This window comes from Giraffa tippelskirchi, chromosome 1 (assembly GCF_054371585.1).
Source record: "Giraffa tippelskirchi isolate mGirTip1 chromosome 1, T2T-mGirTip1v1.2.pri, whole genome shotgun sequence".
Classification (NCBI taxonomy): domain Eukaryota; kingdom Metazoa; phylum Chordata; class Mammalia; order Artiodactyla; family Giraffidae; genus Giraffa; species Giraffa tippelskirchi.
The window spans coordinates 4,210,505-4,234,046 of record NC_137275.1 but is presented as its reverse complement, the minus strand read 5'-3'; the positions used below and the strand labels follow the sequence as shown (position 1 = coordinate 4,234,046).

Here is a 23,542-nt window from a genome sequence, read left to right as displayed (position 1 = left end):
CATCTCAAAGTTTAAAACAAACTACGTATTGGGGGTGGATGAACTCTTTCTTTATAGAAGACATGCTTCCCAGGTGGCTCAGCGGGTAAAGAATCTGCTGGAAATGCAGGAGGCACACATTCGATCCCTGGGTCAGGAAGATCTTGTGGAGAAGAAAGTGGCAACCTACTCCAGTCTTCTTGCCTGCAGAATCCCATGGACAGAGGAGTCTGTAGCCCGCCAGGCTCTTCTGTCCACGGGGTCACAAAGAGTCGGAGACAGCTGAAGCAACTGAGCAAGCATGCACGCCTGACTAGTGGTAAAAATCTAAATTATGACTGCAGATGAACTTACACGAAAAGAAAAGCATATCTTTCCACTTAGGAACTAAAAAATTTCACATGTGCTGTCACCCCAAAATGATTTTCATTTAGTGGTGAAGAACTGTTTCCTTTTCAGATGCCTTGGGCTTTATCCAGGTAGTGCCTGCGTCCCTCCTGCCAGTGATGCCAACAACAAACAAAAAACCCTCTGTAACAGTGGCCACATCCAGCTCAGATCATTTAAAAAAAAAAGGCTAGTTCACCCTAAATCTCCCTTGCCTGGTAGGCTGCTGTCTGGCACGTACATAGATACTTCCATGAGTTGAACCTAAGTCATTGATTATTGTTCTCAAGTTTTTTATGCCAATGATAGTAGTTATTGTATTTACATAATTCAATTAAATGCTATGTTAAACCAGTGTTGCGAAAAGAAACTATTGCTGCTAAGAACACTAAAAGCTTTGAAAAGTCTCAATAAAGGCAAATCTCTTTCAAATGCTATTGAATTGGGTGTGGGCGAGACAGCTGGAGAATCCTTAGTATCTGTTGGATGTTGCATGTTAACTGTGTGCCAGGCACTACATTAAGCCTTTGCTTAAAGTATGTTTGATCCTCACGACAACTCTGAAGTGAGTGCTGAGGAAACCGAGGCACACAGAGGCCGAGCCACTTGCCTGATGGAGGAAGTGGTGTGGCCAGGATTTGAAAGAGGGTGTGATAATGGAGTCTGCACTGAGGTTATTTTGCAAGAAATTTAAGAAATCCATAGACAATTCAAAATGGGTGCAGTCATTCGAGAATCAAAGATTCTACCCTTAAGGAAAGGCCTTGGGCATCTACCCAAAGATTAGCAAGTGTTTGTTTTATTTTCTAAATTAGGATAAAATGTTAAAAGCCAAAAACCAAGAGACTAGTTTCATGGACATCTCATTTAGATTTTCTTGTGCCTCCATTTTCAGGCCCTGTACTTTTTGACAGAGATGGAAAAAAAAATCGTCTTTATAGCCTTTTAGTGTTCATAAGAACCATGTTAATTTTAGGGGTTTCTAGTCCGGACTGGGGCACTACTCTGTAACTGTCCCCTTGTGGAAGGGGGCGGATCTGCTGGAATGGACAGCTGTGTGTCTCTGCTGTCCTTCCAAAGCCTGCTCCCCGTCATTGTCCTCATTGGCTCTACTTCATTGAGACATCCTCATTACTACGTGTAATCATTTTTGAATCCGGCATGGGACTTGTTGCCTGACACGTAATAGAAATTCAAGTAACGAATATATTCAGCAAATGAGACCAACATGAATGTTATTAACCCAACAAATTTATTGAGCCCCAACTCTACCACACACTGTGCTGGTCACCAGGGAGGATGATGAACCCACTGTCTGCCTTCCAGGGCCTTTGCCTCCTTGGGGTCCAGTCACAGAGGGGTAGGGCTGTGCCTGCAGACAGCTGTCAGGCGCTGAGGGAGGGGGATGATGATTTTTGGGTCCCTGGCGTTCTTCCTCAGACGTGGTCTATCTGAAAGAGCTTGTGAGTTATTAGAACTTTGTTATGAAATAGTTAACAGAAGATTATTACCTTCTAGTCAACTGGAACATCTTCAGCGCAGGTAACATAATTTGAGAGGACACTGGTAACTTTGCAGCTTAAACATGACTGCATACATACATCCCCCCACACCCACCCACCCACCCAGCCACCCAGAGACCTACTGGTCACCAGGATGAAGGCTGATGAAGAAATCCACCTGGATAATTGCCGGTGGTTCAAAGTCAGCTGAAAATACCTGTTCTCTCGCTAGTGAACCAAAGGCCAGGAGACTCATAATAAAAGCCTTAGGCACCGAGCCTGTTGCCAGTTTGAAGCCTCCCCAGCCACAAAAGAGTGGGCCAGTGCTGTTCCCAGTTTGAGGCACAGGAAAAACCAAGTTCTATCCACTAGGGAATCACTATTTTACTTTGGTCTTGATGAACAGGATAGAGAGAAGACAAAAACTAGAGGAAAAAGAAGGGAAGCAGGAAGGCAAAGCTTTTTATTCTCCTCACTGTTAGCTTTTGTGTGTTTTGATTAAGTACGATATTATAAAAGAGTATTCATGCTGTGGAAGTTAGGGAATTTTAATCAGTCTTTATTGGCTTTAAAGGGAAAGCACTTTAGAAAACAAAATGTCATCAAAAGACAAAAGTTACTGTGATAGTCTCATGACCGGGTCATCTGCCTACAGTGGGGTTTTTCTAAAGGTATTTAGCACCAAAGAAGAAATCACCCTTCTTAGGATCATTCTTAAATTTAGAGATGGAAGAATACTTTTAATCCCAAATCTGCACATCTCAAAATTCAAGCTAAGACTAAGAAGAACTAAAGCCCCTGACTCCCAAAACATCAAAGAAACCTTAAAACAGCCATCACTGATTTCAGGTTAAGGGGATAGACCTGTCAGGTGTTTCTTACATTAACTCAAGGAATGATAGACATCTTAATATTTGACACAGTCAAAAATCATGTGCTTAGTGATGGTCTAAGATCTGAAAATATCTTGCTGAAAACGAAACGCTTATGGACACTCAGCAGTCACACCACTGTATATTTTGCACCTGCAAGACACAATACAGTCACCATTTTGTCTTCACTGGAAAACAAAATTTCATTTTTGGTACAGATCAATGCATTTCTTTAGTGGGTCCAAGAAAACGTTTCATTAGCATTGAAGACTGTCCTTGAGCCAGAAACAAGACATTCACAGTTAGACAGACTGAGCCTCCTTTCATTGGACAAGGCTCTTCTCCCTGTTTCTCATCCCTCCTCTTCCTGGGTGTTGATTACCCCAGAAGCTCGCGCTGTTTACATGCAAAACAGTTTTAAGGGAATTAGTGAGGTTTGAACTGAAACCAGCGATTCAGGACCACACAGTTCAATCCATTCAAAGAGGATTTACTCATGCGCTTAGTGAACAGGAATTTTCTGGGCACCCTGCCCATTTGTTGAACCCTCTTGAACATGGAGGAGGATCACTTCTCCTCAGTGTCAGGACACTGAAATGACGAAATTGCTCAGACAGAAAAAGGTCGGTGACAGCTTTTTATGAGAAGTCGGGTACATTAAGCCATCCCTGTTTGTTTCCCTGTACCTGTTTTACAATTTTCTCTATATTTAACTCAATTCTGTGCTCAGCATTAATTTGGAAGCTGAAAAATTAAGAATAAAAAACACAATTTCATCCCAATCATCAGGGGCCTTTTAAAGAGTGGCAACAAAGGGAGAACAGGAGTTGGTGAAGGATGGAGTTTGGTGAGACCGAAGTCGCCCACCAGCTGGGTCAGGAGGGCAGAAAGGCCTTGGCCTCCCTGATCTTCTGCTTCACGCCTCTGCAGGACAGAACAAGCCCGGCGTGGTGGCGCCTCAGGCTCGCCAGGCGCTGGTCGAGCACCTCCGTCCTGTCCACCTTCTCCTCCATGTCCCGGAGGAGGGACTCCTTGCCCAGAAGCCCACACTTCTGACTCAGCCTGATGTTGTCAAGCCGCAGGCCATCTCGGCCTTGCTTAGTCTTGGTCAAGATGTCCCTCTTCTGGGCCACCTGAGCCTCAATCTCCATGAGCTCTGCCTTTTTACACGCGTTTTCTCTGTCCACAAAGTGTAACTTTTCCTTCACGTGAGTTATTATCTGCACGTTGTTGGTCACCTTGCGGCGCAGTTTCAGGAGCTCCTCGTTCCGCTCCTCGACCTTCTCGTTGAAGGTCTGGTTCTCGATCTTGAGCTGTTCAAAGTCTATCAGGAGCAGGCCCTCGGTCAGGTCCTCCTGGGTCCTCATCCTGGTTTCAAAATGCACCAGGCTCTGCTTCAGCTGCACATTCTCTAGCCTCACGGCGCTCATCTCCTTCTCCTTCTTGTCCTCCAGCGCCTGGATCTGCTCCACCTCTCGCAGAGCGACCTGGCGGCCGCCCCTCATCCGACAGCTGCCCATGGCCTGCATCACCACCTGCTTCTTGAGTGCCTGGAAGCGCCGCCACTCCTTGTCCACCCGGGAGAGCTTCTCTTGGCACTGCAGCTTCAGCTGGTCCAGCTCGTGGTGATACCAGCGCAGGTCGTCGGCCTCCTGCTTCCGCAGGTCCTCCAGGACGGCCAGATGGCGGAGGTAGGCCTGCTCTTTCTCGGGGGCCTCGGGCTCCGCGCCCCTGTCGCCTCCAGGCGCCTCGGCGGCGGCCTCCAGACCCTTCTTCTTGCGCAGCGCCTCGAAGATCTTGTGCTGCAGGTAGATGTTGTAGCGTTGGTAGCGGCCGCGCTCCACCACCAGGGCGCGGTACTGCTCCAGGAGCTCGGCGCGCAGCTGCTGCTCCTGCTGCTTCTGCACCTCCTCGCTCCAGTCGTAAGGCTCGAGGACGAGCCCCTCGTCCACGTTTCTCAGCTCGTCCTCGGCTTTCCGGGGGCCCCGGGCCTCCAGCCCCTCCTCGCTCGCCTCGCTCACCTCGCCCTCTTCGTCCTCCTCTACCTGGCCTTCCCGCTCAGCGCCCCGGGCTGCCACGGCCTCTTCCTTGCCGGCCGTGGCCTGCTGCAGGGAGACCTGCGACGGGACTTCCTTCCTCCCGGGCTCCGCCGCCGTCGCCGCCACCTCCTCTTCTTCGCCCTCCTCCTCCTCCTCCCCCCCATCCTCCTCGGGTTCCTCGGGCTCCGGCTCGGCTGGCTCCCCAGGCCCGGCCTCCCGCGGCTCCCCTGGCTCGGCTTCCTCCTGGGCCTCGGCCGGGCTCTCAAGCTCTCCGGGCCCCTCCTCGCCTGCAGCTTCGGTGACCGCCAGCCCTTCCTGGGATTCGGCCGGCTTCGGCGCAGCGGCGCCTTCCTCCGAAGCCTCTACGGTCTTCAGCTCCGGCTCCGGCTCCTCGGGTTCCACCGGGGACTGGGGGACGGAGCTGGCCTTGACCCCGGACAGCCGCGAGGCCAGGCTCTCCACCTCTCCATCTTCCGTCTCGGGGTCCCCAGTGTGGTCGTCCATCTCCCGCCCTCCGGGTCAGCTCCGCAGACCCTCCGGCAGGGAGCTGCTAGCTGTTCGGTTTCCAGGGGCAACCAGGGGAGCGCGGAGGGACCCGGCGATTGGCTGGACCTCTGTCCCACGCCCCGCCCCTTCTCCTCCCCGCCTTCCCGGCCAGAGCAGACCAATGGGAGGCCGCTCCCGAGCGACGGGGGACGGCTTTGATTGGCGGAGAGCGTAGGCTCGTACCGAGAAGGGGCGGGGCGCGTCCCGCTGCGCTTCCTTTTCCGCCCGCTTTCCAGGGCCTGGGGCCCTGCCCCGTTCTCCCCGCCTCCCGGCCAGAGTAGACCAATGGGAGGCCGCTCCCGGACGATTGGCGGGGGCGGCTTTGATTGGCGGAGGGCGTAACTAGAGTGGGCGGGGCGCGTCCCGCCGCGGCTTCCTTTTCCGCCCGCCTGCCTGAGCGTCCGGGCCTCTGGGGCGGGGCGGCCGGCACTGGGTGGTGGTGGGAGGCGGGGCGCGCAGGCGTAGAGCGGCGGGCCGGGCTCCCCCACTCTGACCCCCCCCGCGCGGCGGCGCCTGCGCGGTGCGCGGCCTGGCCGGCCCGAGGGCGCTTGCGCGCTGAGGCAGGACGCGCGGCCCGGCAGGCCGGCTGCAGCGGGCGCCTGGGGCGGGGCGGCCGCGGCGGCGGTGGCCGCGGCGGTTTCGCTGGAGCGCGGGGCGGCGGGGCCCCGGCGGCGGAAGATGGCGGAGCTCGGCAAGAAGTACTGCGTGTACTGCCTGGCCGAGGTGAGCCCGCTGCGCTTCCGCTGCACCGAGTGCCAGGACATCGAGCTGTGCCCCGAGTGCTTCTCCGCCGGCGCCGAGATCGGCCACCACCGCCGCTACCACGGCTACCAGCTGGTGGACGGCGGGCGCTTCACGCTCTGGGGGCCCGAGGCCGAGGGCGGCTGGACCAGCCGCGAGGAGCAGCTGCTGCTGGATGCCATCGAACAGTTCGGCTTCGGGAACTGGGTGAGCGTCGGGGCCCCGGGCGCACCTGCGGGGCTGCGGGCGCCGCGAGGGCGCGGGGGGTGGCAATGGGCGGGAGGGGGGGCCCGCGCCCGCCTCCCGGAGCAGGGCCAGGCGCACAGAGAGGGTGAGCCAGCCGCCCAAGGTCACACAGCAGGAAGTAGCGGGGCGGGGGGGCGGAATTGGGCCGCGGCTGGCTGCCCCCTACCCCTCACCCCCGGGTCGTTTTCCCAGCCTTTTGGGGTGACCACCGCGGGTGTCTGCCGAGTTGCACCCCTTGGGCGAGGCCCGGCGCCCCGCCGGGGACTCCCGAGAAGGGGGTCTGGGGGACACAGGCGGCTCTGAGACGTGACAGCAGTAGGCGCCCCAGGAAGGAGTGGGTTTTGCCTGGAGGACAGTGTGCTGAAGGCCAGAGGAGCTCCACTCCACGCCTTCTGCCCTGCAGGCAGGCGCTCCTGGTCCTCCCTGCCGCCGCCGCCACCACTCGCTTTGTGGCCTTGTGTCCCCCGCCAGGCACTTGTTGACCCTCGCATTCCCGCGACACCCCGGGCTTCGTGTGACCCGGGCTGAGTGGGTTCTGCCATGGAGCGCGTGGACCAGGCCACGCCTGATCTTTTGCGTTTGGGTCTCTCCACTGGGGGCTCAGTTGGTAAAGAGTCTGCCCGCAGTGTGGGAGACCCCGGGGTTCGCCCCTGGGTGGGGAAGATCCCCTGGAGAAGGGAAATGGCAACCCACTCCAGTGTTCTTGCCTGGAAAATCCCATGGACAGGGGAGACTGGCAGGCTACAGTCCACAGGGCCGCAAAGAGTCCAGCACGACTGAGCAACTTCACTTTCTTTCTCTCAGGAGGTTTCTTTGGGGACGTTTATCCGAGAGGAGAACACAGCTGGACTGGACTCACTCACATCAGGCTCTCTCTCTCTCTCGAGAAAGAGACACGCGGTGTCTCTTCTCCAGGTGGTCTCTGAGGAGTGTTCTTTGCACTCTGCAAGAGGAGGCTTTCTTCCGTATAGGAAAGAGAAGGCCTGGCTGTCTTTTGGCCCATATCCACCAGGGATGTGCGGGCACCTCCAGGCATTGTGAGAAGTGCAGGGGGAGAGATGGGAGCCCACTCCATCATCTTTCCAGACCCTTCCACGTGGTGGTCCCCCAGCTCCCCAAACCACTTCTCCAGCAGCACAGCCATCCCTCGCTATCCACGGGGATTGTTCCAGAATCCTCGCAGGCCACCAAAATCATCCCCTACTCCGTCCCTTGTCTAAAATGGCGGAGCGGGGTTGAGCCCACGGATGCTGGGGGCCGACCGCAGGCCCCTTCTCCTGGGCTTACTGGTGGAGACGTTCCCCTCTTCTCCCCGCGTCCCCAAACCTGCCCTGCCTGTATTTAGGTTAGCTTTTTTCTATTGGTCAAGCGAGCCAGTCTTCGGGGACGCGTGCCCATTCCGCAGCCCTGGAATCTCAAGCCTCTCCCAGCTCCTTAGAGACACTGCTCTGGGTTCCCAGCTGAGTGCCAGTGTCACGGAGGCCACCCTCTGAGACCCTCCAGCTCACTCTGGCCTGAAGTGCTGTCCATGGACGCGTATGGAGCGTCTGCTCCCTGCACATCCTGCGACGGTGAAGGAGTCTGGAAAGAAAGGCGTCACCCTGGCCTTCACGGGTGTTACAGGGTCGTGACGGGCTGGTCCTGAGGTCCAGCCTCCGGCCACAAACTCATCCCTGCCGTCCTCGTGCGTATATCCTGGACTCCTCCACTTACCTTGACCCAAATCTCACACCTTGATCGGTCGCTCCTCGGGCTGCAAATGAAGTACCATCCTCAGGGCCTTCTTCCGGGTCCAGTTCAGCGGCAGCCCTGTCTTCAGAATCTTCCAGAATCTAGCCTCTTCTCACAGCCTTAGCGCAGGCTAATGTCCATCCCTTGCCTGACCGCTCCTGGAGCCTCCAGACTGGCCTCTCTGCTTGGTTCCCGTGCCCTGCAGCCCATTCCAGGCAGCAGGATCGGAGCTGTCTTTGAGGGCAGGTCACGTCCGTCAGCCTGCAGCGGCTTCCAGTTCTACGGAGATGAAACTTGAGGGCCTGCAGGGCCTTTCAGCGTCTCCCCACCCTGGGGTCCTTTTGATCATTTGTTATTTCTTCTGTTGAGAGCGCTTTCCCCCCAACCCCCAAATCATGATTCGTGACTGGTCTTTCTGCTTCCGTATCAGTGCTTCAGAGAGACTTCCCTTCCCCGCTTCATTCTTGCAGCTCTTATCTCTGCAGTCACTGCCAGAAATAGCTGGTGTGGACCAAGAGGCTTGCTGGGTGCCAGGCACTGTGCTGAGCTTGCGTGGTTCCTCGTGAGAGCCTCCCAGTGCGGGTCTGTGCCACAGGGTTCGGACTGAATCGTTTGGCGTCGAGCCGCACTGTCAGCACTGCCTCCCGTGCAGCTCTGTGGAAAATACCGGAAAAGCGAGCCCGGGAGTAAAAGATGTATTCTAGTGTGCTGCGGGAGGCTGGGAGGGTGCCCTGAAAGCAGTCCTACTTTATCTTGTGCCTGAACCACCTGGAGAGTGTGCTGAAAGGTAGGTTCCGCCTCAGGCTGGCAGCAGGCTCAGCTGTTCCAAGAGACAACGCCGGGACTTCTCCCTGCTGAGCGGGCACTGGGGTCTGGGGTCGAGGTCCGCGGGCCAGGCCGGAGCGCGGCTCTCCTGTCGCTCCCTCTGCTCTCTGGGGCACCTTTGCCCTGAGCTTCGCTGTGCTCCTCAGAGGCTCCTCTGCAGTGCTGCGACACGGGCTGCTTCCAGCCCCTAGCCGCGTGTCCCATGCAGGCCGCCGTCAGCAGGTGTGGGTTCTGGGTGAGGCGCTTTGCATGCGTGTCTGCGCTCTCCTCTCAGCAGGCTGTGCGCTGGTTCTTGGTTGGAGAGCGGCAACCCCGAGAACAGAAGGCTTGCAGATCTTGGCTTCCACGCGAGGAAGCCAGCTCCCGGGCTTGACCTCCTGGTGTGGCAGCAGCGCCTGCTGTGGCTGGGGGGCTGCGTGCTCCTGGCTGGAGCCGGGTCCTTACCCGACTGGGCAGGGGGTGAATGTGGGCGCCGGGGCTGGGGGAGAGGGACCAACTCCCACGGGAGGGTGTGCGTGTGGGAACAGTGGTGGAGAGGCGGGTGAGACTGTTGTGATTTCTCTGGTGGTACACATGGGCGTGGGGTCGTGGGGACTTCGTAGGGGCAGGCCCTGCTGAAGTCTGGACCATTTGCTAAGTGTGTGTCCCAGGGTCCAGGCCCAGCTGAGGGGTGCCGGCCGCAAGCCCAGGAGGCCTTGGGGACGCGCAGTAGAGAGGATGGGGGTGAGGGGCTGACGCCTGTGAATGGAGACCAGGAAAGGGTTGAGGCTTGGCTGGGCTCACTGGGTCCCAGCACCATGGGTTTTGAGCACCCCGACCCGGGCAGCTGGTTGTGTGGTGGGCGGTGTGCAGATTCAGGATTGGAGGACGTGGATCCTGGTGGAACGCAAGCACAGACGTGGATGCCAAAGTGCACTTGCCCACAGCACCGCGCATTCGTTAGTTGGTTGCCGGAGCATCGACCGGTTTCAGGGAGGCCTGCCCCCCCCACTTCCGGTGGTCAGGAGGACTCCAGGGGCAGGTGGGGTTCACGCTGGCCCCGAAGCTCAATTTCAAGTTGAAAAAGGACGTGGAGTTCTCTGTGGACTCTGCGAGGCCTTGTGCTGTGAACGTGTGCTCAGGCTGATTACCGCAGGCGGGCGGAACGTCGTGAGCAAGGGCATCTCCTTTCATAGATGACAGTGGGGCCCGCAGGCCGGGTGACGTGGACACGCCGTGTGCACGCATCGTCCGGCACTTGCTCAGGACCCGCTTTGTGTCGGACCCCGTGCTACACGCAGAGCATCCCCAGGTGAGGTCTGGACACAGCGGGTTACAGAGAGTCCCAGGGGCTCTGATGCAGTGAGTTCACAGCATAGTTCTCCTCCTCAGCACGGTGGAGCCCTTCTGTGTGTTGGTGGGAAATGGATCGGTCCATCCTGTGAGCCTCCTGAGAGTGGGGGTCTTAATCACCATTAAGGAGGGGCAGGGAAGAGCTTGGGTGGAGAAACCAGCTAGAGTTCAGAGGGTTACGCAGAGCAGGGCTTTTATTGTTTGGCGGGGCTGGTTCTGTGGGGCACGCCACAGGGGTTCTGTGGGACCCTAGTTCCCTGGCTCGGGGTTGAACTCACAGCCCTGCAGTGGGAGCATGAAGTCCACCGGACCACCAGGGAAAGTAGGTCCCTGAGCACTGGTTCTTAAACATTCAGAGTGAGTGAGAAAACCCCGGGAGGCTCCTTAAGCACAAATGCTGTCGTGCCCCCCCGACCCCCTTCTGAAGTCAGTAGGTCGGGGAGTGGCGTGAGAGTCCGCAGTTCCAACAGGTTCACAGGTGACACTGCTGCTGTCCCAGGGACCCTACTTTAAGAAGCACCGATGTAGCTAGAGTAAGGCATGCGACTTCTAAAACTTACTGTTTTAAAAAAAATGTGTATATTTTTATTGTGGTAAAGTATACATTATATGTATACTTCGTGGGAAATAGATGGGGAAACAGTGGAAACAGTGTCAGACTTTATTTTTGGGGGCTCCAAAATCACTGCTGATGGTGATTGCAATCATGAAATTAAAAGACGCTTACTCCTTGGAAGGAAGGTTATGACCAACCTAGATAGCATATTTAAAAGCAGAGACATTACTTTGCAAACAAAGGTCCGTCTAGTCAAGGCTATGGTTTTTCAAGTGGTCATGTATGGATGTGAGAGTTGGATGGTGAAGAAAGCTGAGCACCGAAGAATTGATGCTTTTGAACTGTGGTTTGGAGAAGACTCTTGAGAGTCCCTTGGACTGCAAGGAGATCCAACCAGTCCATCCTAAAGGAGATCGGTCCTGGGTGTTCATTGGAAGGACTGATGTTGAAGCTGAAACTCCAATACTTTGGCCACCTCATGCGAAGAGTTGACTCATTGGAAAAGACCCTAATGCTGGGAAGGATTGGGGGCAGGAGGAGAAGGGGACGACAGAGGATGAGATGGTTGGATGGCATCACCAACTCGATGGACATGGGTTTGGGTAGACTCCGGGAGTTGGTGATGGACAAGGAGGCCTGGCATGCTGCGATTCATGGGGTCACAAAGAGTCGGACAGGACTGAGCAACTGAACTGAACTGATACATTATATATACATAATGTATACATAAAATATATATATATACATAGATAACATGTATCTAGTGTATACATAAAGTATGTATCCTAATACTTTATGTATTATGACACACAATGTTTACTTTATGTATACATTAGATACATGTATCCATGTATACATATAGTTTATGTATACATAATGTATACTTTACAGTCAGGGAAGGCAATGGCACCCCACTCCAGTACTCTTGCCTGGAAAATCCCATGGACGGAGGAGCCTGGTGGGCTGTAGTCCATGGGGTCGCGAAGAGTTGGACACAACTGAGCGACTTCACTTTCATTTTTCACTTTCATACATTGGGGAAGGAAATGGCAACCCACTCCAGTGTTCTTGCCTGGAGAATCCCAGGAACAGGGGAGCCTGGTGGGCTGCCATCTATGGGGTCACACAGAGTCGGACACGACTGAAGTGACTTAGCAGCAGCAGCAGCAGCAGACATACAGTGGACAGCAAGGAGATCAAACCAGTCAATCCTAAGGGAAATCAGTCTTGAGTATTCATTGGAAGGACTGATGCTGAAGCCCCAATACTTTGGCCACCTGATGTGAAGGACTGACTCATTGGAAAAGACCCTGATGGTGGGAAAGAGTGAAGGCAAGAGGAGAAGGGGACGACAGAGGATGAGATGGTTGGATGGCATCACTGACTCAATGGAACTGAGTTTGAGCAAGCTCCGGCAGTTGGTGATGGACAGGGAGGCTTGGCGTGCTGCAGTCCATGGGGTCGCAAAGAGGCGGACACAACTGAGCAACCGAAGTGACTGACACATAATGTAAAGTTTGCCATTTTAACCATTTGTAAGTGTCCAGTTCAGTGGCATGAAGTACATTACTGCTGCTGGGCAGCCGTCACCACTGGCCAGAACGCTTGGCTTCATGAACAGAAAGTCAGTCCTCGTTAGACACGAACCCCGTCTCCCTCTCCCGCAGCCCCTCTTAGCTGCTGTTCTACTTGCTGTCGCTGTGGGTTTACCTGTTCTCAGGACCTCACCCAAGTGGGTTCATGCACTGTCTGTATTCTTGTGACAGCCTTGTTTCTTAGGATAATGTCCCCCTAGTTGGCCAGTGTTGTAGCAGGTGTCAGAACCTCCTTCGTGTTTAAGGCTGAGTAATAGTCCGTGGTGTGGATGGACCACACTTGTTTATCCAGTCGTCCGTAGATGGGCACTTGGGTCGCTCCCAATTTGGCTCTCGGGAATGCTTCTGCGGTGAACACAGGTGTCCAGATAGCACTGGGGTCCTTGTTAGTTTGGGTAAACACCGGGAGGCGGAATTGCTGGCTGGTGAGGTAATCCTGTGTGTTTCTGGGCCGTGAGGCTTTTGCAGTGGGGCCCGTGGCTTCGTAAAGCTCTCTCACAAGTATAGCCTGATTTCACCTGAGAGGCTTTAGTCCCCCTGAGGGGCAGTCAGAGGTGTGAGCTGGTGAATTCTGAGTTCAGGGAGGAGGACGGAGACCTTGGAACAGAGGGGAGGCTTATGGAGCTTTCTAGCTTAAAAAAAAAAAAAGACCCGTCAAACAGGAGTGGTGGCCCAGGGACACAGGGCGCCTGGAGTGGCCGATGGCCTGGAAGGATGGGCGGGAGACCAGTTTTCGTGAGAGCTGCCCTTGACCTGGCCAGCGCGCATGTAGGGGGGCGGTGAGGGTTGGCTGGAGGGCAGGGGGAGGGTCTGGAGATGCAGGCGGCTGGCCCAGGGCGTCCTCCCCCCAGCCCTCGAGAGGCTGGCGGGCCATTCTCTTCACTGTAAAAGGTGACCGGCCGGGCTGGAGAGGGAAGCGGCCACGTCCAGGGCCCTGTGTGGGTATGCTGGGCCGGAGTCCTCCCCGCGGGGAGGGCGCACGCACACTGGAGCACGTGGGAGGCCAGGGGGGCTGCAGGCCCAGGTCCAAGTCCAGAGCCCAGGTCCAAGTCCAGAGCCCAGGTCGGGTCTTCAGGGAGGGGCGGCTGGCGTCAGTGGCCGCTGAGGGAGGCCAGTGCTTGGGCTCTGGTCGCAGGCCCACCCCAGGTGCCCCTCTGGGCTTGAGGAGAGCCGTGTGCAGCAGCCTAGGGTGCCCTCCTGGGCCCACGGCTCTGACCTCAGCCAGTCCTCCGGGCCCACCGCCTCCTCCTCGGTCTTGGACCCGGCGCGCTTCTGGCCCCGCAGGCGGCTCCCTCTGCCGCCCACCCCTCCCTGAGGCCCTGCAGCGTCCTGGCTGCCTCCAGGGTCCCTACCCCAGCTGCCCACACGGTGGGCCCTCTGCTTGCTTCTGTCCTCTTGAGGCTTCATCCTTTAAAGAAAGCGGGAGCCACGTCTCCCTGAGGGGATGTAGCGCGTGCCCGCCCCTCCCAGGCCTGGCCCTGGAGCCTCAGGAACGAAGCCAGCCTCTCGGCCTCCGCCCCCCAGGCAGACACGAGGCTGGCCAGGAAAGGATGCGAGCCCTTCAGGATGCTCCAGAACAGCCCTGCCGACCCACATGGGAAGGGTGCTCTGTGACACGATTGAGAGAGTCGTCCTGGTAAAGGCGCTGCTTTGCACAGAGAGAGGGGACTGGATGCCCTGCACCGGCAAGAAGTGAGTCCTGCGGTGTCCCCCACACGTCCCGGGGGTCAGGGAGGGCGCCGAGGCTGCACGCCTGTGAGGTGGTCCATCCGGAAAGGGGAGCGATGGCACGGCCCTGCTTGCGGGTGGGCTGCGCCCCCTGCGCCGGCGTGGGCAAGAGCTGGCCTGTTTCAGGGTTGGGGGCGGCTCCCGAGGTGGTCCTCCCAATCTGGGAGGCAGGGGCCACTGCTCAGAGGATGAGATGAGGTGAAACCCGTAGACATACATACACGTTAACTGTGGTTGTTCACAATGGTGTGTTTTATCCTGACAAAACACTTAAAAGGAGCAATTACACATCATAAGCAGGAGCCGAGACGAAGCCGAGACGATACACGTCTCATGGCAGTGAGTAATTGAGCCAGGATGTGAGTCTCACTTTGGGCATCATGGAAGCGTTCCTGGAGGAGGTGACCTGGGTGAACACAGGCCGTGGATGCGACGCTAACAGCTTCGTAGTAGGACTAACAAAGCCAGCGCCCATGGGCCAAGCCGTGCCCAGCACTGGACTAAGAATGTGTATTACCTCATTTAATCTCCGACCGTCCTGTGAAGGTGGTAGTTAGTAGCACCCTCGTAATCCAGACCAGGAGAACGAGGCGCAGAGAAATCAGTGATGTGTCCAGGTCACTCAGCAGTGAGGGGGTGGGGCCTGGAGCGGGGCCCAAGGCCTGGCCCCAGGCTGTGCGCAGAGAGGGCAGCTGGCATTTGTCTGCAGAGGCCAGGTCCCAGGGCGGGGGCGGCCTCGGCCCAGAGGGTAGAGGCCCCGAGGCAGCCCCCCCACCCCCGGAGCTGGCCAGCCCGTGGTGCCGACGCGTCTCTGGGCTGTGCTTCGTCTTTTCCCTTCCGTGACCTCACGGGCCCAGTTCAGCATCTCAGAGATGCATTTTCTTTATTTTTCAGAAGACTCCAGGAAGCAGCATACTGAACTCTCCTCACCTTGTTCTAAAGATGGGAGTCTTTTTTAAGTTTGCATATAGGAAAACAAACCTCCAGACTTTGGGCTGCTTCCCGGGGTGTTCCCACGAGCTGCAGTGGGAGAGGGACCTGCCTCAGGCTACAGCTGTGTGCCTTGTTCCGTTTCAGTTGTACTTGAACTTTCCCTTCAAGTCTCTTTCCCTGAAACTCACTTCAGCTGCTCCTTGCCCGCCCAGCCGTCCCGTCCGTCCATCCACCCATCTGGATGAAGCAAAACACTTGGGACCTCAAACACGCGAGGGACAGGACCTCCCCTCCACTCCCCCCCCGCCGTCATGGGACGCTGTAGGGCGTGGACAGGACCGTCCCTCCCTGGTGTGACACATGGGGACTGGAGACGCGTGAGATGAGATGAGCAGGCTGCCGGGCCGGCAGCCGTTGTGAACCGTCATCGTCGGGGTGTGTCCATCACTGCTTTCTGGAATCTGTGTGTCCTCTGGACTGTTAGGGTCAGAGCCGGGCCATCCCCTTCCGTCACGGCCCGCAGTCTCAGAGCCCGGGAACGTCAGGCTCCTGTGGACTTTCCCGGGCCTTTCTCACTGGCGCCGAGCTGACGTGGCGGTCCCCGGGGTCGATTCTCAGCAGTCGCTGGCTGGCGTCTCCCCGAGTAGCGGCCTCCCCCTAGGCCGTGGCTAAGGTGGTCGGTGATGCGGGGTCCTGGGGACCTGGTGACAGGGTGCCAGCCCCACTGATCTGTGGCTGCATGAAGAGCCACCGCCCGGGCCCCTCTGGAGGCAGAAACCCCTTGTGTTAACTGAAGAGGAGCTGGGTCACCAAGGTGTCGTCCGTGCAGGGCCCACGGCCGTCCGGCCCCTTGCCTGGCGGGGCTGGAGAAACCCAGCGTGTGTCTCGAGACTGCCCGGCTTCTTATCCCAGGCCGCCCACCTCCACGGAGGAGGCTCCAGGAATGTTAACCTTTGCGGAGCAAGGTGCGGAGCAGTGGGCCATCTCCCTGTGAGCCCCGAGTAACTGCCCCTGTGCGCTGCCTGGGGGGCGGGGGGCTGCCTCCCGGAACAGATGTCATCTCTTTTAAGGATGCTGTATTTTATATATATGTATATATATATATATATATTTGATGCAAGGAGATCCAGCTAGTCAATCCTAAAGGAAATCACTTCCGAATATTCATTGGAAGGACTGATGCTGAAGCTGAAACTCCAGTACTTTGGCCACCTGATGGGAAGAGCCAACTCACTGGGAAAGACCCTGATGCTGGGAAAGATTGAGGGTGGGAGGAGAAGGGGAGGACAGAGGATGAGATGGTTGGATGGCATCACCGACTTAAAGGACATGGGTTTGGGTAAACTCCGGGAGTTGGTGATGGACAAGGAGGCCTGGCATGCTGCAGTCCATGGGGTCACAAAGAGTCGGACATGACTGAGCGACTAAACTGAACTGATTTTTGATGAAAATCTTAGACCTGTTTAAACAGAGAATTGAGGCAGAATTTAACTTGAAAAAAAATTCCTTTTACTTTTACTGAAAAAAGTGAAAAACTAGTGCACAGAATCTCCACCTCCCTTCCCCATACCCCTCTCAGAACAGGAGCGTCTTGCATCTCCTCGGGGCAGGAAGTTCAGTGTCCCTTGCAGACCGCCCCTGAGGCCGCTGCCCCGGGCCCACACTTCCTCCTGTCTCCGGGGCACGGAGGGGTGCGGGCGGGGCGTGCAGGGCGCCTATGGTGGGGGTCGGCTGCCAGTGGCCCAGGTGCCCCTCCTGCTGCTTCTCTCATGCTCGGGACTCGTCCTTGTTTCCAAAACGGGCAGTGCCTGCGTCCAGCAGGAAGCGCTAAGCCCTCAGAAGGCAGACGGCGGAGGCCCTCCCTCCCAGCAGCCCCCCACTCCCCCCACCATGCCCTGGGCACCAGGCTGCGGGCCTGGGCCCTTAGGGAGTGTCTGATGAGCACAGGCGGACAGCCCGCCGTCTCCCGCATGTGTCCTCACCGCCTCGAGTGGGGGGACCTCACAGGGGCACCAGCACCCTTGCTGGAGGACGGCTGCACAGCCCCTGCCTGCTCTGTCCGCAGAGCAGGAGGATGGAGAGGACCTCAGGTCACAGAGGCGCCTGGGTTCCCTCAGACGCCACGTCGCTGCTCAGCCTCCCGCCGCTCTCTTGGGCTGTGAGTCTCCCCCTCACCGAGCACCTGAGGGGCGCCGGGGGCAGGCCGCGGGGGGCTGGGGGCAGCGGCCTCTCGAAGGGCAGAGCTCTCCCGGCAGGGCTGCACTGGATGAGGCCTGGGGCCCTGGCGCTGACCCGTGCCGCGCTGGCAGAGGGGTGGGGGCCCCTGGCGAGGGTCGGATGCTGAGTGCGTGGCTCCCATGACCCCGGCTGCCCGCCCGGCTCAAGGAGGCCCTGGCTGGGCTTGGGGGAGAGCGTTACCACCCACCAGTGCCTCCTGGTTCTTTTACTGTGAGGCCCGCAGGCTCCAAGGCTGGAGTGGCCAGCCTGGGTGACGGTGACGGTAGTGATGGTTGTGACTTGCTTTTTTTGCTTTTTTGGACGAAAGGTTTCCTGGGAAAGGATAATTGCAGACTTGGTGCTGAGAGAGGTTTTTGAAGAAAGAACCGTGTAGTTTCTCCTGCAGACAGAGTCTGCTCTCCGCTCTGATCCCCCCTTTCCCTCACGGTGCACAGAGGAGGCCTGGCAGGGTGGGTCCCAGTGTGGCCTTCTCTGCCCCCTGAGCGGCGCCCTGTGGGGAGAGGCTGGCAGGGCGGACGCCAGTCTGGTCACTCTGAGGGGCTTCCTGACACCTTCTTCCCCTCTGTGCCCGGTTGGTCGGCAGGGCCGGCCCCCCCCAGGGGACCGGCTGGTTTCCTGGGTTCCCGTTCGGCCTGTGGGGGTGCAGGGACCATCCCGACCGTGGGGGGGCGCTGAGCGTCTCTGGGTGGGAGGGCAGCGCCGGCGGGGAGTGCGGCGGGCGGGGTGCGGAGTGGCTGCTGGGGAGCGAGCGCACGCTGCAGGCGGCTGCTTTCTCAAGTGGCTTTAGCGGTTCCCTTTAAGGAAGAGGCCTCTTGGCAGAAGGAAAAGATTGAGGGACTTGTACAATTTCCTCCCATTAATAACCCTGTGTGCGCAGGGCGGGTCCCTTCTGGAGGCGTGACCCCTGCCTGCAGCCCTGGCCGGTCTCCAGCCGCTAGCTGGACCCCAGGGGCCGACAGAAGCGGTGGCCTGACTCCCGGGCCACCTGACCGCCACCCAGGGAAGGGACACGCCGGCCCCAGGGCTGGGGCGTCAGAGACGAGCCTGGCGCTTTGTGTTGGGACGCGGGCAGCGCAGTGAGCTGGTCTCCCTCCCTGGTTGGGAAGCCCAGGGCCGCATCTCTTCTCCTAGTTCAAAGAGAGGAGAGGTCACTGGGGCCAGCGGGGGCTCCCTGGGGCTCTGGCTGCCCACGCAGGCCTGTCAGCCCCGCAGCTAGACTGCTGGCGGGCAGGGCAGTCCCGAGCCCGGGAGACGCTGCTTGTCCTCTTAAGAGAACCACGAGAAGAGTTGGGGGTCTGGGATGTGGGTTTCTGCTCTGCCCTCCGAGCCGGTCGGCGTCCGTCTGGGTCCTGACTTTCTCAGGGGGTGCCATTCCCCAAAGGTTCTCCCTCCAGCGCCGACATCCAGGGGAGCAGCCCAGCCAGAGTGGCTGTGGGGGATGGACATCATGGTGCCCGCAGGCCGCGGGGTGGAAGTGCCCAGGGAGCTCCGCGCCCAGCCTGCGTCTGACCCTCTGACCGCTTGTTGTCTCTGCAGGAGGACATGGCAGCTCACGTCGGCGCTTCCCGGACCCCCCAGGAAGTGATGGAGCATTACGTAAGCATGTACATCCACGGCAACCTGGGGAAGGCCTGCATCCCCGACACCATCCCCAACCGGGTGACCGACCACACCTGCCCCAGTGGGGGCCCCCTCTCTCCCAGCCTCACCACCCCCTTGCCTCCCCTAGACATCTCGGTGGCCGAGCAGCAGCAGCTGGGCTACATGCCGCTGCGAGACGACTACGAGATCGAGTACGACCAGGACGCCGAGACGCTCATCAGCGGGCTCTCGGTCAACTACGACGACGACGACGTGGAGATCGAGCTGAAGCGCGCGCATGTGGACATGTACGTGCGCAAGCTCCGCGAGCGGCAGCGGCGCAAGAACATCGCGCGCGACTACAACCTGGTGCCCGCCTTCCTGGGCAAGGACAAGAAGGAGAAGGAGCGGGCGGCGCGGCGCAAGGTCACCAAGGAGGAGAAGGAATTGCGGCTGAAGCTGCGGCCGCTCTACCAGTTCATGTCGTGCAAGGAGTTTGACGACCTATTCGAGAACATGCACAAGGAGAAGATGCTGCGCGCCAAGATACGCGAGCTGCAGCGCTACCGGCGCAACGGCATCACCAAGATGGAGGAGTCGGCCGAGTACGAGGCGGCCCGACACAAGCGCGAGAAGCGCAAGGAGAACAAGGCGGCGGCGGCCGCGGCGGCGGGGGGCGCCAAGCGCGGCAAGGAGGACGGCCGGGACGGCGAGTTCGCGGCCATCGAGCACCTGCCGGGCTTCGAGCTCCTGTCAGACCGCGAGAAGGTGCTGTGCAGCTCGCTGAACCTGAGTCCCGCGCGCTACGTGACCGTGAAGACCATCATCATCAAGGACCACCTGCAGAAGCGCCAGGGCATCCCCTCCAAGAGCCGCCTGCCCAGCTACCTGGACAAAGTCCTCAAGAAGAGGATCCTGAACTTCCTCACCGAGAGCGGGTGGATATCCAGGGACGCCTCCTGAAGCCCGCCGCCGGGAGCGCCCGGGACAGAAGGACGGCCGGCTGGCCAGATGGCTGAATGGTCGCCGCGAGAGCCGCACCGACAGCGAAGAGGAAAAAAAAAAAAAAAGCTTTGTGAGCCAAAATGAAACGGGGTGGGCGGGAAGGGGAGAGGAAACGCTTTTCCGGCCCCCCCACCCCCACCCCGCATTGTTGCTCTTTTTTAAAAACAAATCGAGTTCTTTTTTTAGGGTATCAATTCTTTTTACGGTCCTCTGAAGAAGCAATAGCAACAGTCGGATCAAGGGGAAGACAAAACACGTGTATATTTTAACTGCATCCCTAAATGTAGTACTTTAAGATGACGATTTGCCTTGAAGTGTTCAGTGTGGAGCATATGATGATGAGATCAGGAAATTTCCTTTTTTTGTTTCTTCCCAGTGGTACAGGACTGTGAGATGGGCGGAGAGGAGCCCTTCCCTGCCGGCTGCCGGCTCACCCCCGTGACCTGAGCTCCGCCGCAGCTGCCCTCGGTGTCCGGCAGGTGGCACTTTAGATGGAGGGTGCCGGGCTGGGCAGGAGAAGAGGCCTGGGAAGGGCAGGACGGGCATCCGTAGGGACTTGCCAGGAGGAATCTGGTGTTGAACAGTTTGGCCAAACCGAGCTTCTGCACGATGGCTGGCGGTGGCACTTTGAGGGAGCTCACTGTGGTGTCTTGGGGGGAACAGGGGGCCCAGCGCAGACTGGCAGAACGCAGGGCCTCCTCCCCTGGGGGTGCTTCTTGCTGTGCTTAGAACTTGGCCGAGCGTTTTACTAGGAAGAACTCATTTTAAATGAAGTTCACCGAGAGTTGAGAGTTCCGGGTTTTGGCGTCAGCTCCTTCCACGGTTCTCACCCCAGCGGCAAGCCCCTCTTTCTTTGAGACTGGCCATGTGTCTTAGCTTGTGTGGTGTCAGGCACTGGGCTAGGTGGGAGGGACCCCTGTGGCCTCGAGGCCCGGGCACTGCTTCTCTGGGCAGCTGTCTTGAGCCAGACTGGTGTGGCTGTGCCCAGCCCAGTTCAGGGAGGCTCTCAGGGCGCCCTTTCCTGACGGGCACGGTGCCTTCACGTGGGAACCTGAGGAGTCGTGTGTCTTCCAGCTGCCCGGGGCTCTCGTGTCCAAGGCCCTGCTGTAGAGTCAGTGGAATGGCCAGACCCCAGTGCTCCTCCGGTCGTCCTGGGGCGCATCCTGCCTCTCATCCCACCTCTCATCCCTTGTAGCTGCCAGACTGTTTACCTCCCAGGATGTTTGGGCTTGAAGTTACATTAAAGTGAAGGTATTTGAGAGAGAAAAGGAAAAAAAAAAACCTCATCATTTCCAAGGACGGCTTAATTATGGTGCCTTTTCCTTTCACATCCTTCTGTCTGTCCCCTAGGGTGAATTTCCAGCATTAAATATACACTTCAAGTATATTGGGGGCTTCCCTGGTGACTCAGATGGTTAAGAACCCAGCTGCAATGCAGGAGACCTGGGTTCAATCCCTGGGTCGGGAAGATCTCCTGGAGAAGGGAATGGCAACTCATTCCAGTATTCTTGCCTTGGAGAACCCCCACGGACAGAGGAGCCTTGGCAGGCCGCCGTCCACGGAGTCGCAAAGAGTCGGACGCGAGTGAGTGCATGACGCTCAAACACGTTGTCCGTGGCTTTAGTTGTAAACCGCATCGCATGCTGGCAGGGCAGCACTCCCCGTGACCTGACCACGAGCCCGGGACCTCTCTGACCATAAAGCAGTGGGTGGTGGTGTCACTGCCTCCCGCCGCCTCCTGCCGTCGCCCGCAGGGTAACCACGGCTGACGGGAGTGCAGAGACGGAGATGGCGCTACGTCCTTCCAGGGGTTCTCAGCCAGGGTTCCTGGAGCAGCAGCGCAGTGTCCCCAGGGGAACCCGCTGGCCCTTCAAGGACTTGGGCTGGCCCAGGCCTCGGACACTCGGGGTGGTGCCTCGCAGGTCGCTGGTACATGGGCGGAAGTCTGAGACCTGCGGGCTTCAGCCGCTCCAGTGCCACCGATTTTCTACATCAGATTCCTAGTTTGGTGAGGTTTTAAATTTAAGTCTTATTTTTATACAAAATGACTGCCAGACTTTCACTAAGCTTGAGAAGCAAAAGCTCCCTGTAAAATGTGCGTGGCCCCGGCCAAGAGCTGTCAGACGAAAAGTTCTGTGCTTAAGCAGGTTTTCAGTGTGTGTGTCTCTTCTCGATGGTATGAAGAATTTATTTAGGCTTGACTGTTTTTAAACACCATAATGAATGTATAATTTATGTTAAAAGTGTGAACCCTTTGTTACAAGGGAAAAGTAATTTTATGATTGGTTGCCTCTTGCCCCATCAACTCCAGCTATTACTGTCGCATTAGTCCCGCCCCTGCTGTTTGCTCAGCCTTTAAATTTCTGTATTTAATTCTTATGATAAATGAGTCACCGTAATCCCATGGAATTAGGTCTTTTCAAAACTGAAACTCTCGAGTCACAGAAGATAATCAGCTGTTCAGAATGATGCTCTGGATGGCCAGCACTCCGAGAATGTATTCAGACCGAAACTCTGCCTACCGCCTCTTTTTTCCCCTTTTACACATTAAACAGGTTGAGAACCAAACAGTGTCACCGCTTGCTTTTTACTGCCTGCCCCTGGAGCCACAGCTTTTCAGTCTCGTGGATGGTGTGAGCCAGCCTTCAGAGTCACGATGGGAAACAGCCTGTGACATGTCTTAGTGTGGCTCCTGGACGTCACACCCGGTTTCCCTCCAAACCGTTGAGTCAAAATAGATCTCTGTTAAGCAGAAGAGCCCTTCATGCCAGCGCTACTTCCCAGAAAGGAACAAAACACCCAGACCTTCTGTGGAGCCAGGCTGCGGAAGTCTATGGTGAGTAGACAGTGCCGGCTCCAACACCTACCCGGAGCAGCAATCCGGGCCGCGGTTAGGTAAGACCCGGGAACCCGACAAGAGTGTGGCCCACGGGCCTCTAACTGCAGTGTCAGTATGGACACAGTTAATGTTTTCCTGTTAGTGGTGACCGTGGATGAGTGAAACAGCAAACAGACAGTTCACATTTAAGCCAGACCATCTCTGGGTTTAGCACCTTTTAGCAGCTGCAGCTTCTAGCTGAAAAGGGATGGGAGGGGACACTCACAGAAATGCAAGAATTACTCACGCTCGTACAGATGCAGCCAAAGAGGCAAAACCATGTGCTCAACAGCCACGGTGTGAAAGCAAGCGTGACTCCTTGCGTGGTTTTCTCAGGGCGCTCTACTGCCTTTGGTTCTGGACTAGGCCTTTTTATTTTATATATATGTGTCTATTTTAACATGTATTTATTTGGCTGCCTCCGGTCACAGCTGCGGCATGCGGGATGTTTCCTTGCAGAGCACGGATTCTCTGGTTGTGGCTTAGTTGTCCCGTGGCATGTGGGATCTTAGTTCCTCAACTAGGGATCAAACCCGAGTCCCCTTCATTGGGAGGTGGATTCTTAACCACTGGACCACCAGGGAAACCCCTGGGCTATGCTTTTGACCAAATAATTTAAAGCAACAACTTAAAAGGGGGAAATTTTTTTGCAATTTTAATGATGGGATTATTACCTATACCTTTCACACTTGAGTGCCCCCCATTTTTATGCAGTAAAGAGATGTAACTGTACTGAGCTCAGTCCCTGAAGTACCTCTCAGAAGCAAAGATAGTGGAAGGTTACTTTTGCTCTGGTACTTTTAACACTACCTCAGTCATTCAGTTTTT

At 57.1% G+C, this 23,542-nt stretch overlaps 2 protein-coding genes across 3 annotated transcripts; one reads left to right on the top strand and one right to left on the bottom strand.

Moving 5' to 3' along the window:
- Positions 1-2,866: 2,866 nt before the first annotated feature.
- CFAP184 (cilia and flagella associated protein 184) lies at positions 2,867-5,356 on the bottom strand. Its single transcript, XM_081580711.1, has one exon. The coding sequence runs from the start codon at positions 5,281-5,283 to the stop codon at positions 3,616-3,618; it is 1,668 nt and encodes a 555-aa protein (XP_081436837.1). The 5' UTR covers positions 5,284-5,356; the 3' UTR covers positions 2,867-3,615.
- Positions 5,357-5,882: 526 nt separating this feature from the next.
- TADA2B (transcriptional adaptor 2B) lies at positions 5,883-22,404 on the top strand. Of its 2 annotated transcripts, none has more exons than XM_081580918.1 (2): positions 5,883-6,048; positions 18,787-22,404. In XM_081580918.1, exons 1-2 carry the CDS (start codon positions 6,004-6,006, stop codon positions 19,792-19,794), a joined length of 1,053 nt encoding a protein of 350 aa, XP_081437044.1. In that variant the 5' UTR covers positions 5,883-6,003; the 3' UTR covers positions 19,795-22,404. The 2 variants fall into 2 exon arrangements, with proteins under 2 accessions (XP_081437044.1, XP_081436963.1); XM_081580837.1 differs by having other exon boundaries at positions 5,883-6,273.
- The last annotated feature ends 1,138 nt before the right edge of the window (positions 22,405-23,542 follow it).